This window comes from Pseudophryne corroboree, chromosome 9, assembly GCF_028390025.1.
Source record: "Pseudophryne corroboree isolate aPseCor3 chromosome 9, aPseCor3.hap2, whole genome shotgun sequence".
Lineage (NCBI taxonomy): Eukaryota > Metazoa > Chordata > Amphibia > Anura > Myobatrachidae > Pseudophryne > Pseudophryne corroboree.
This window is the reverse complement of record NC_086452.1, coordinates 49,812,579-49,826,194: the sequence shown is the minus strand read 5'-3', so window position 1 is coordinate 49,826,194 and position 13,616 is coordinate 49,812,579. Positions and strand designations below refer to the sequence as shown.

The 13,616-nt window shown below is 48.0% G+C and overlaps 1 protein-coding gene across 3 annotated transcripts in view; it reads right to left on the bottom strand.

The window, feature by feature from the left end:
- CFAP57 (cilia and flagella associated protein 57) overlaps positions 1-13,616 on the bottom strand; it is a 77,762-nt gene that overhangs the window by 62,065 nt on the left and 2,081 nt on the right. For 2 of the 3 annotated variants that reach the window (XM_063939307.1, XM_063939306.1), the window contains exon 2: positions 8,407-8,587. In XM_063939307.1, the coding sequence (XP_063795377.1) occupies positions 8,407-8,563 (157 nt within the window). In that variant the 5' untranslated portion in view covers positions 8,564-8,587. Of the gene's footprint in view, positions 1-8,406; positions 8,588-13,531; position 13,616 lie in introns of those variants that run through there. The other variant, XM_063939305.1, reaches the window with a different exon arrangement.

Genomic DNA, 13,616 nt, shown 5'->3' with positions numbered 1-13,616 from the left:
GTGGCTCAGCCCTTGACTGGGCATCACCTTTATGGGAGAAGTCTGATCCCCTGCTATCCTCCTATACTGACTTTGTAGCTACATTCAGGCGCATCTTCGACGAGCCAGGCCGGATAACATCTGCTTCATCTGAGATTCTCCGTTTACGCCAGGGAACACGTACTGTGGGACAGTATCTTATACAGTTTAAAATCCTGGCATCCGAACTGGCAAGGAACGACGAGGCCCTGTATGCTGCATTCTGGCATGGCTTATCAGAACGCATCAAGGATGAGTTAGCTACCAGAGACTTGCCCTCTAAGTTGGATGAGCTAATTTCTCTTTGCACGAAGGTTGATCTACGTTTCAGAGAGAGAGCAACTGAGCGAGGAAGATCATCTACTCCTAAATCTTCTGCTCCTCCTCCTCGTCAACCATCTCCATCCAAGGATGAGCCTATGCAAATTAGTCGTTCCCGTCTATCTCCCGCTGAGCGCCGAAGACGTCTCTCTGAGTCTCTCTGTCTCTACTGTGCAGCTCCGTCGCACACTATCAATGCCTGTCCCAAACGTCCGGGAAACTCCAGATCCTAGCTCGCCAAGGAGAGGGCCGGCTAGGAGTAATGATCTCCTCTCCATCTCCTCATGACTGTAACCTCCCAGTGTCGCTCCAAATTGCTCAACGTTACAGGAACGTCATTGCCCTCCTTGATTCCGGAGCAGCTGGGAATTTCATAACCGAAGCTTATGTTAAACGGTGGTCCCTACCCACCGAGAGACTGTCCTCGTCCATCTCTTTGACTGCCGTGGATGGCAGCAAGATTTTTGAAGCAGTCATTTCCTTAAGGACTCTTCCAGTTCGTCTGAGAGTGGGAGTTCTTCATTCTGAGTATATTTCTTTTTTAGTGATTCCAAGAGCCACACATCCAGTGGTTTTAGGCCTTCCATGGCTCCGTCTCCACAACCCATCAATTGACTGGACGACTACGCAAATACTGGCATGGGGTTCCTCCTGTGCTGAGACTTGTTTAGCCAAAGTTCTTCCTGTTTGTTCTTCCTTCCCCAGGTCATCTGATGTTCTGCCTCCTCCATATCAAGACTTCACGGACGTGTTCAGTAAAGCCTCTGCTGATATCCTTCCTCCTCATAGAGAATGGGACTGCCCAATCGACCTCATTCCAGGGAAGGTTCCACCGCGAGGCCGAACTTATCCGTTGTCTCTGCCTGAGACACACTCCATGGAAGAGTACATCAAAGAGAACCTGGCGAAGGGTTTCATCCGACCATCTTCTTCTCCAGCCGGCGCAGGCTTCTTCTTCGTTAAGAAGAAAGACGGTGGTCTGCGTCCGTGCATCGACTACAGAGGTCTGAACGACATTACCGTCAAGAACCGATACCCTTTACCCCTGATTACCGAGCTCTTTGATAGAGTTAGTGGTGCAACTATTTTCACAAAGCTGGACTTGAGGGGTGCCTATAATCTCATCCGAATCCGTGAGGGTGACGAGTGGAAGACCGCCTTTAACACCCGTGACGGACATTATGAGTACCTCGTCATGCCCTTCGGATTGAGCAACGCTCCAGCAGTCTTCCAGCACTTCGTGAATGAGATTTTCAGGGACATCTTGTACCGCCATGTCGTGGTTTATCTAGACGACATCCTCATCTTTGCTAATAATCTCGAAGATCATCGTTTCTGGGTAAAAGAGGTTCTTTCCCGTCTCCGTGTCAATCACCTCTATTGTAAATTGGAGAAGTGTGTGTTTGAAGTTAAAACCATTCCGTTTCTAGGTTACATTGTGTCCGGTTCCGGACTAGAGATGGATCCTGAGAAACTCCAAGCAATCCAGAATTGGCCTATACCCTTAAGCCTCAAAGGGGTCCAGAGGTTCTTAGGGTTCGCCAATTATTATAGAAAATTTATACGAGACTTTTCCACCATTGTGGCGCCTATCACTGCATTAACCAAGAAAGGTGCTAATCCGTCCAAGTGGTCCGAGGAAGCTACACAGGCCTTTCACCTTCTGAAGCAACGGTTCATCTCTGCACCAGTTCTGAAACAGCCCGACACCGACTCTCCTTTTATCTTAGAGGTAGATGCCTCCTCCGTTGGAGTAGGAGCAGTGTTATCCCAGAGGGCCAAAGATGGACATCTACATCCTTGCAGTTTCTTCTCCCGGAAGTTCTCCCCAGCTGAGCGCAACTATGCCATTGGCGATCAGGAGTTGCTAGCCATCAAGCTCGCTCTGGAGGAGTGGATATACCTGTTGGAGGGAGCTTCCCACTCAATCACCATACTTACCGACCACAAAAATCTTTTATATCTCAAAGGCGCCCAATGTCTGAATCCTCGTCAGGCCAGATGGGCACTTTTCTTCTCTAGGTTTGACTTTAAACTCCAGTTCTGTCCGGGTTCTCAGAATCGTAAGGCCGATGCCCTTTCCCGCTCATGGGAGCAAGAAAATGAGTCCGAGTCTGCAGACAAGCATCCTATTATTAATCCGTTGGCATTCTCCACGGTAGGGATGGACTCTACGCCTCCACCAGGGAAAAGTTTTGTTAAGCCAGTTCTAAGGAAGAAGCTCATGCATTGGGCCCATGCTTCCCGTTTTGCTGGACATACAGGCATTCAGAAAACCCTTGAATTTATTTCTAGGTCCTACTGGTGGCCAACTCTGAAGAAGGACGTTATGGAATTTATTGCCTCCTGCCCAAAGTGTGCCCAACACAAAGTCTCCCGCCAGTCGCCTGCGGGGCAACTGGTTCCATTATCTGTTCCCCGTCGACCTTGGACCCATTTGTCGATGGACTTTGTTTCCGATCTACCTATCTGCAACAAGTTTAATACCATCTGGGTGGTAGTTGACCGGTTCACCAAGATGGCACATTTCATCCCTCTCACCGGTCTTCCGTCAGCTTCCAAGTTGGCTCAAGTGTTTATACAAGAGATCTTCCGACTTCACGGTCTTCCTGAAGAGATCATCTCGGATCGCGGAGTACAATTTGTAGCCAAATTTTGGCGAAGTTTGTGTCAAGCCCTCCAAGTCAAGTTAAAGTTTTCCACGGCTTACCATCCTCAGACCAATGGTCAAACCGAGAGGGTGAATCAGGACTTGGAGGCCTTCCTCCGTATATATGTGTCTTCCTCTCAAGATGACTGGGTTCAACTCCTTCCTTGGGCCGAGTTCAGCCACAACAATCAATACCATTCCTCATCTTCTTCTACACCATTCTTCATTAATTATGGATTCCACCCTAAAGTTCCAGAATTCCAACCGCTTCCCGCAACTTCTGTTCCAGCAGTGGATGTCACCTTGCGTCAGTTTTCAAATAACTGGAGGAACGTCCGCGCAGCCCTGCTTAAAGCCTCATTCAGGTATAAGAAGTTTGCCGATAGAAAGCGTAGAGCGGTTCCTGCTCTTAAGGTGGGTGATCGTGTGTGGCTGTCCACGAAGAATTTGAGGTTGAGAGTTCCCAGCATGAAATTTGCACCTCGCTACATCGGACCCTTCAAGATTGAACAAGTCATCAATCCTGTTGCCTACAGGTTACAGTTACCATCCTTCTTGAAAATACCCAGGACATTTCATGTTTCTTTGTTGAAACCGCTGATCCTGAATCGGTTTCATTCCGCACTTCCTCCAGCTCCCAAAGTTCAGACTCAACGGGGAGTCGAGTACGAGGTGGCCAAGATTTTGGACTCACGTTTCCGTTACGGTCAGTTACAATACCTCATTGACTGGAAGGGCTATGGTCCTGAAGAACGCTCTTGGACCAATGCCTCAGACGTCCATGCTCCTGCCTTGGTCCGAAATTTCCACGCAAAGTTTCCTTTAAAGCCTAAGAAGTGTCCTGGGGCCACTCCTAAAGGGGGGGGTGCTGTCACGATCCGGGTATCTGGACGCCATTACTTACCCTTCAGATGCCTCCTAAGGCTGGCTCAGCGTTCCAGGTCCGGATCCCGCTGTTCCTGAAGTTTCCACATGCAGAATGTCAGAGTGGTGATTTCATCAGCCGCGGCCTCCGCTGTGCCCGCGTGGTTAAATGTGCGCTTGTCAGTCTGGCGTCTCCTGTCTCCTGTGGCCGGCGTCGCCATTACTGTTTCAATTCTCACATGGATTACAAACCAAACTTCCCTCCAAGTGTCTGCATGGGCGCAGCCATCTTGGATTTTGTCATCTGAGCATTTCCACCAATCTGCTGTCTGTATTGTTGATTTGCATAATTGCCTAGCCAACCCCTTCCTTGCTGCAGGTATAAGTAAGCTGTGCCTGAGCAAGGAAGGCGTCAGTGCTTTGGTTGTCTAACCTAGTTCCAGTTTGTCTCTCTCCTGTGGTTGTCTTCCAGGTTCCAGCTCCTGTCTCCAGACTTCTGCTATAGAGACCCGCACCAGCATTCCATCTGCGGTGTAGCCTGACTCTCCGATCCATTCTGGACTCACCTGTTTCCAGCTACAACAATCACCTGCTTCCAGCCCAGCTTCCAGCAGTGTACAGCTTCTCTTAAAGGGCCGGTGTCCTTTCTGCAGTTTACCACTCTCCACCGGTATTATTATTTCACCGCTCTCAAACAATCACCTGCTTCCAGCCCAGCTTCCAGCAGTGTACAGCTTCTCTTAAAGGGCCGGTGTCCTTTCTGCAGTTTACCACTCTCCACCGGTATTATTATTTCACCGCTCTCAAACAATCACCTGCTTCCAGACCAGCTTCCAGCAGTGTATAGCTTCTCTTAAAGGGCCAGTGTCCTTTTCTGCAGTTTACCACTCTCCACCGGAATTATTATTTCACCGCTCTCAAACTCCAAACTTCATTATTATTTCATCGCTCTCAAGTTCGTTTATTATTTAACTGGTTCCAGCCAGTATCCACTCCGTACCAACAACAGTCTGGTTCCAGCCAGTATCCACAGCAGCCGTTTTACCTTCAGCAGCCCAGCCTTTCCTGGAACATCAGCTGGTACGATCCTGGGTTCTCTCCATTGCTACAGTCAGGCCTGGTAAGGACTTTCCAACTAGAAGATTATAAGAACTGTCTCACACTACCAGTGCCTGTGGCCCTTGCCACCCTGTAGTACCCAGGAATTGTATTTATCCTCTGTTGACTTTTATGTTCCCTTTTACTGCTGCTGTGTTACGGAGTTTGTCATAATAAACATCATTGACTTTTATCCTGGTTGTCGTGGTCACGCCTTCAGGCAGTTATTCTACAAGTTACTTACATGTCTAGGGGTCTGATACAACCTCCCAGGTTCCGTTACATCTCAGCCCCTACAACTGAGGCTGCCCCCCGTCAGCTCAGGCCCTCAGTTGTGACATGGCTGATTTCTGCAGCCTTTTTCCTCTCCCTCTGTCACGGGGCAGAAATGAGGAACCTTTTGCCCGCTTGTCCACGAAAAGACTGCGCCTGATAATACGGCGTCTTCTCATGTTGAGAGGCGACCTGGGGTACAAACGTGGAATTCCCAGCTGTTGCCGTGGCCACCAGGTCTGAAAGACCGACCCCAATTAACTCCTCCCCTTAATAAAGCAATACTTCCAAATGCCGTTTGGAATACGCATCACCTGACCACTGACGTGTCCATAACCCTCTACTGGTAGAAATGGACAACGCACTTAGACTTGATGCCAGTCGGCAAATATTCCGCTGTGCATCACGCATATATAGAAATGCATCTTTTAAATGCTCTATAGGCAAAAATATACTGTCCCTATCTAGGGTATCAATATTTTCAGTCAGGGAATCCGACCACGCCAACCCAGCACTGCACATCCAGGCTGAGGCGATTGCTGGTCGCAGTATAACACCAGTATGTGTGTAAATACCTTTTAGAATACCCTCCTGCTTTCTATCAGCAGGATCCTTAAGGGCGGCCATCTCAGGAGAGGGTAGAGCCCTTGTTCTTACAAGCGTGTGAGCGCTTTATCCACCCTAGGGGGTGTTTCCCAACGCACCCTAACCTCTGGCGGGAAAGGATATAATGCCAATAACATTTTAGAAATTATCAGTTGTTATCGGGGGAAACCCACGCATCATCACACACCTCATTTAATTTCTCAGATTCAGGAAAACTACAGGTAGTTTTTCCTCACCGAACATAATACCCCTTTTTGGTGGTACTCGTATTATCAGAAATGTGTAAAACATTTTTCATTGCCTCAATCATGTAACGTGTGGCCCTACTGGAAGTCACATTTGTCTCTTCACCGTCGACACTGGAGTCAGTATCCGTGTCGGCGTCTATATCTGCCATCTGAGGTAACGGGCGCTTTAGAGCCCCTGACGGCCTATGAGACGTCTGGACAGGCACAAGCTGAGTAGCCGGCTGTCTCATGTCAACCACTGTCTTTTATACAGAGCTGACACTGTCACGTAATTCCTTCCAACAGTTCATCCACTCAGGTGTCGACCCCCTAGGGGGTGACATCACTATTACAGGCAATCTGCTCCGTCTCCACATCATTTTTCTCCTCATACATGTCGACACAAAAGTACCGACATACAGCACACACACAGGGAATGCTCTGATAGAGGACAGGACCCCACTAGCCCTTTGGGGAGACAGAGGGAGAGTTTGCCAGCACACACCAGAGCGCTATATATATACAGGGATAACCTTATATAAGTGTTTTTCCCCTTATAGCTGCTGTATAGTTAATACTGCGCCTAATTAGTGCCCCCCTCTCTTTTTTAACCCTTTCTGTAGTGTAGTGACTGCAGGGGAGAGCCAGGGAGCTTCCCTCCAACGGAGCTGTGAGGGAAAATGGAGCCAGTGTGCTGAGGAGATAGGCTCCGCCCCCTTATCGGCGGCCTTATCACCCGTTTTTCTATGTATTCTGGCAGGGGTTAAATGCATCCATATAGCCCAGGAGCTATATGTGATGCATTTCTTTTGCCATCCAAGGTGTTTTTATTGCGTCTCAGGGCGCCCCCCCCCAGCGCCCTGCACCCTCAGTGACCGAAGTGTGAAGTGTGCTGAGAGCAATGGCGCACAGCTGCAGTGCTGTGCGCTACCTTGTTGAAGACAGGACGTCTTCTGCCGCCGATTTTCCGGACCTCTTCTGCCTTCTGGCTCTGTAAGGGGGCCGGCGGCGCGGCTCTGGGACCCATCCAAGCTGGGCCTGTGATCGTCCCTCTGGAGCTAATGTCCAGTAGCCTAAGAAGCCCAATCCACTCTGCACGCAGGTGAGTTCGCTTCTTCTCCCCTTAGTCCCTCGATGCAGTGAGCCTGTTGCCAGCAGGTCTCACTGAAAATAAAAAACCTAAACTAAAACTTTCACTAAGAAGCTCAGGAGAGCCCCTAGTGTGCACCCTTCTCGTTCGGGCACAGAGATCTAACTGAGGCTTGGAGGAGGGTCATAGGGGGAGGAGCCAGTGCACACCAGATAGTCCTAAAGCTTTCTTTAGATGTGCCCAGTCTCCTGCGGAGCCGCTATTCCCCATGGTCCTTACGGAGTCCCCAGCATCCACTTAGGACGTTAGAGAAACTTTGGTACCATCACCAAGTTCTCATTATGGTATGCAAATGTTTCAAAGTATGGAAAAATCTGAAATCCAAAATACTTCTGGTCCCAAACATTTGGATTTGGGAGAATAAACCAGTACTAATCTACTACTCCACAGTGTAGGTGACCAGGAGACTTTAAAGAGCGCTCTTATGATAATATTCAATTTAACCAAATCCCCTCCTTTCAGTACACTAGAGACCAGATTTATCAAGCCTTGGAAAGTGATAAATTGCATAAAGTACCAACCAACTAGCTGCCATGTTACAGGCTGCGTCTGAAAAATGACAGTTAGGAGCTGATTGGTTGGAACTTTATCAAAGTGCAATTTATCACTCTCCAAGGCTTGATAAATCTGGGCCTAAAGATCTGGTGGGTGCCCTAAGAGTTTATCGTATATGTGAGATGACGGTTTATTCCTCTTCTTCATATTTCTGTCAGTAACTTTCTGAAGGACAATGGGAATTGCCTTTCCGACCTCGCTAGTGAGGTAGTAACAAGACAACATTCAATATATGTGAAGCTCAGTGTCGGACTGGGGAATGAAGGGCCCACCGGGGGAATGCAGTTATAAGGGCCCATACTTAAGGGTGTGGCCAGCCTAAAAAGGGGGTGTGGCCAGCCTCCACAGAGGCTTGAAATACACAATAGTTTAGTGCAGTGTAATGCAACATATCACCATGTATAATACAAGTGCACAGTCTGGAACCTGATCCCTAGAGCAAGGAGTGGTCCTCAGGCAGTGGGGCCTACTGGTGGTTTTCCTGGTACCCCTGTGGGCCAGTCCGACCCTGGTGAAGCTGTATATTTCCTACCATGGTATGGAACTGTTACAGATTTGTTCCGCAACTACAGATAATACATAGGTTCTGTACAGTAGTGTCTTGGCGCTGTAGATAGTGAGGCTGGTGTGCGCAAGGTTCTTACCTGGGATGAATTTTTGCCATTTCTGATCTACGTTGTACTTTATACAGTTGTTACCGGATGGGAATATGATGGTTTGCTCATCAAAGTAACAGATGTTATTGAGAACTTGCGCCCTGAGTCCAAAGATATAATGTGACTGAGCCACAATCACCGACATGGCGTGCTAACGAGCTGGATGAGCCTGCAAAACAGGACTGGTGATTAGGAGGGGGAGACATAAGGAACTATGGAAGTTATCTCTCAGCAGCTCTCTGCCTGTAAGTACATCATTAATATAATAATCTTCCTTTGTGGGGTTTCTTAATAAAAAGACATTTGTGTTTTTAAAAATAACGAAGCAAAATTATTACTGAAAGTAACATTCGCTTGTTGAGTCTCACGTAACGTGGGTGTAGTTTTATTACTTTATGCTAATGCCAGATTCTGTTCAGCTATCTGCAGAGTTTGGGGGTCATTCCGAGTTGATCGCTCGCTAGCAACTTTTTGCAGCGCTGCGATCAGATAGTCGCCGCCTATGGGGGAGTGTATTTTCGCTTTGCAAGTGTACGAATGCTTTTGCAGCCGACGGCGCAAAAACGTTTTTTGCAGTTTCTGAGTAGCTCTGGACTTACTCAGCTGCTGCGATCACTTCAGTCTGTTTGGTCCCGGTATTGACGTCAGACACCCGTCCTGCAAACGCTTGGACATGCTTGCGTTTTTCCAAACACTCCCAGAAAACGGTCAGTTGACACCCACAAACGCCCTCTTTCTGTCAATGGGGGTAATTCCAAGTTGATCGCAGCAGGAAATTTTTTAGCAGTTGGGCAAAACCATGTGCACTGCAGGTGGGGCAGATATAACATGTGCAGAGAGAGTTAGATTTGGGTGGGTTATTTTATTTCTGTGCAGGGTAAATACTGGCTGCTTTATTTTTACACTGCAAATTAGATTGCAGATTGAACACACCACACCCAAATCTAACTCTCTCTGCACATGTTATATCTGCCACACCTGCAGTGCACATGGTTTTGCCCAATTGCTAACAGAGGCCCTCATTCCGAGTTGTTCGCTCGTTGCCGATTTTCTCTATTTTGCGATTAGTCGCTTACTGCGCATGCGCAATGTTCGCAGAGCGCATGCGCTTAGTTATTTTACTCAACAATTAGGTATTTTACTCACGGCATTACGAGGAATTTTCTTCGTTCTGGTGATCGGAGTGTGATTGACAGGAAGTGGGTGTTTCTGGGCGGAAACTGGCCGTTTTATGGGAGTGTGTGAAAAAACGCTGCCGTTTCTGGGAAAAACGCGGGAGTGGCTGGAGAAACGGGGGAGTGTCTGGGCGAACGCTGGGTGTGTTTGTGACGTCAAACCAGGAACGAAACTGACTGAACTGATCGCAGTGGCAGAGTAAGTGTCGAGCTACTCAGAAACTGCTAAGAAATTTCTATTCGCAATTTTGAGAGTCTTTCGTTCGCAATTCTGCTGAGCTAAGATTCACTCCCAGTAGGCGGCGGCTTAGCGTGTGCAATGCTGCTAAAAGCAGCTAGCGAAAGAACAACTCGGAATGAGGGCCAGAATTCCTGCTGCGATCAACTTGGAATTACCCCCAATCTCCTTGTGTTTGGCTGTGCGAATGGATTCTTCGTTAAATCCATCGCCCAGCAACGATCCGCTTTGTACCCGTATGACGCGCCTGCGCATTGCGGTGCATACGCATGCTCAGTTTTGCAGAGATTTAACCTAGCAAAAAGTTGCTAGCGAGCAATTAACTCGGAATGACCCCCTTTGTGCGGTTCTGCAAGTGGAAGCCATTGATTTTATGCCAGCCACTGCAACAGCGTACTCACCAACTTCCTGGCTCCCCCTCTGGGAGGGTACGGCCAGGTCAGCACATTATGATGCTATTATGTCATTGTGGCACCGGCCACGATAATGTAATTCAGCGCAAATCACAACTTGCTGGACCACCCACTTTTGCTCTGTAAGTGGGTGGCTGCAGATGGCAACTGGTGGGTAGTGGCTGGCTCCGAGGAGACTTGTACCACCCGAGCCTCTCTGGGCAGGGATAGACAGGGCAGCCCTTGCTTTTCATTATGCGCGCAAACGCAGGCAGATGTGCTCATATAAAGGGGGCATTGTCACAGCTCGAGGGGGCATGCCGTGAGTCATGGTGGCCAGGCCTCGTGGCATACCCCTGTCTCTCTATGCTGGGCGGCCGAGCAGAGCGCCGGGAGGTGGAGCAACAAGTGACAAATTGCAACATCGTTCAGTGTGCATGCGGGATTACTCGCTCCCGCAGGTCATATACGGGATCTTCTGGTTGGTCGTGCTGCACGATCAATCAAATTATATCATATACAGCGCTGTGCAGTGTACTGAAGGATGGAACGAGGTAACATATAAAGGGGATACATATGGGAAATACAGGGGACACACATGGGATAAATAGGAGACACACAGGGAATATATAGGGGACACACATGGGATATATAGGGAACACACATGGGATATAACACACATGGGATATATAGGGGACAGACATGGGATATATAGGAGACACACATGGAATATACAGGGGACACACATGGGATATATAGGGGACACACAGGGAATATATAGGGGACACACACATGGGATATATAGGAGACACACAGGGAATATATAGGAGACACACATGGGTTATACAGGTGACACACATGGGATATATAGGAGACACACAGGGAATATATAGGGGACATACATGGGATCTACAGGGGACACACATGGGATATATAGGAGACACACATGGAATATACAGGGGACACACATGGGATATAACACACATGGGATATATAGGAGACACACATGGAATATACAGGGGACACACATGGGCTATAACACACATGGGATATATAGGAGACACACATGGAATATATAGGGGATACACAAAGGATACACATGAGATAAACAGAGGGCACACATTGGATATAACACACATGGAATATATAGGGGACACACATAGGATACACATGAGATATACAGAGGGCACACATGGGATATACAGGGGACACACATGGGATATATAGGAGACACACATGGGATATACAGGAGACACATATAGGATACACATGGGATATACAGGGGACACACATGGGATATATAGGAGACACACATGGGATATACAGGGGACACATGGAATATATAGGGGACACACATGGAATATACATGAGACACACATGGGATATAACACACACGGGATATGTAGGAGACACACATGGAATATACAGGGGACACACATGGAATATATAGGGGACACACATGGGATATACATGGGATATACAGAGAGCACACATGGGATATACTATGGATACGTATGGGATATACAGGGGACACACATGGGATATACAGGGGGCACACATGGGATATGCAGGGGACACACATGGGATATACAGGGGACACACATGGGATATACAGGGGACACACATGGGATATGCAGGAGACACACATGGGATATACAGGGGACACACATGGGATATACTGTGGACGCACATGGGATATGTAGGGGACACACATGGGATATAACACACACATGGGATATATAGGAGATATACAGGGGATACATATGGAATATACAGGAGACACACACGGAATATATAGGGGACACACAAAGGATACACATGAGATATACAGAGGGCACACATGGGATATAACACACATGGGATATATAGGAGACACATATGGGATATACAGGGGACACACATGGGATATAACACACATGGGATATATAGGAGACACATATAGGATGCACATGGGATATACAGGGGACACACATGGAATATACAGGGGACACACATGGAATATATAGGGGACACGCATGGGATATACAGGGGACACACATGGAATATATAGGGGACACACATAGGATACACATGAGATATACAGAGGGCACACATGGAATGTATAGGAGACACATATGAGATATACAGGGGGGGGGGACATGGGATATACAGGGGAGACACATGGGATATAACACACATGGGATATATAGGAGACACACATGGAATATACAGGGGACACACGTGGGATATGCAGGGGACACACGTGGGATATACAGGGGACACACATGGAATATACAGAGGACACACATGGGATATGCAAGGGACACACATGGGATATACAGGGGACACACATGGAATATACAGGGGACACACATAGGATATGCAGGGGACACACATGGGATATACCGGGGGCACACATGAGGTATGCAAGGGACACACATGACATATATAGGAGACACACATGGGATATAGAGGGGATACACATGGGATATACAGGGGACACACATGGGATATGCAGGGGACACACATGGGATATACAGGGGACACACATGGGATATAGAGGGGACACATATTGATATACAGTGGACACACATGGGATATATAGGGGACACACATGGGATATACAGGGGGTACACATGGGATATAGAGGGGACACACATAGGATATACAGGGGGTACATATGGGATATACAGGGGGTACACATGGGATATAGAGGGGACACACATGGGATATAGAGGGGGACACACATGGGATATAAAGGGGGTACACATGGGATGTATAGGGGATATACAGGGGGTACACATGGAATATAGAGGGGACACACATGGGATATACAGGGGTACACATGGGATATAGAGGGAACACACATGGGATATAGAGTGGACACACATGGGATATACAGGGGGTACATATGGGATATACAGGGGGTACACATGGGATATAGAGGGGACACACATGGGATATAGAGGGGACACACATGGGATATACAAGGGGTACACATGGGATATAGAGGGGACACACATTGATATACAGGAGACACACATGGGATATACAGGGGGCACACATGGGATATACAGGGGGTACACATGGGATATAGAGGGGACACACATTGATATACAGGGGACACACATTGATATACAGGGGACACACATGGGATATAGAGGGAACACACATGGGATATTTAGGGGACACATATGGGATATATAGGGGACACACATGGGATATATAGGGGACACATATGGGATATATAGGGGACACGCCCGGGATAATACTGCAGATGATACATAAGAAAGGGGCGCACCGAGCTGATAGAGAGACAGTGACATTACCTGGATGCTCCACTGTATACTGCGTTGCCATGGGGAAAGGACTCTACCGCAGGGAAAGTTGGGGCCGCGGTGCATCCCGGGACAT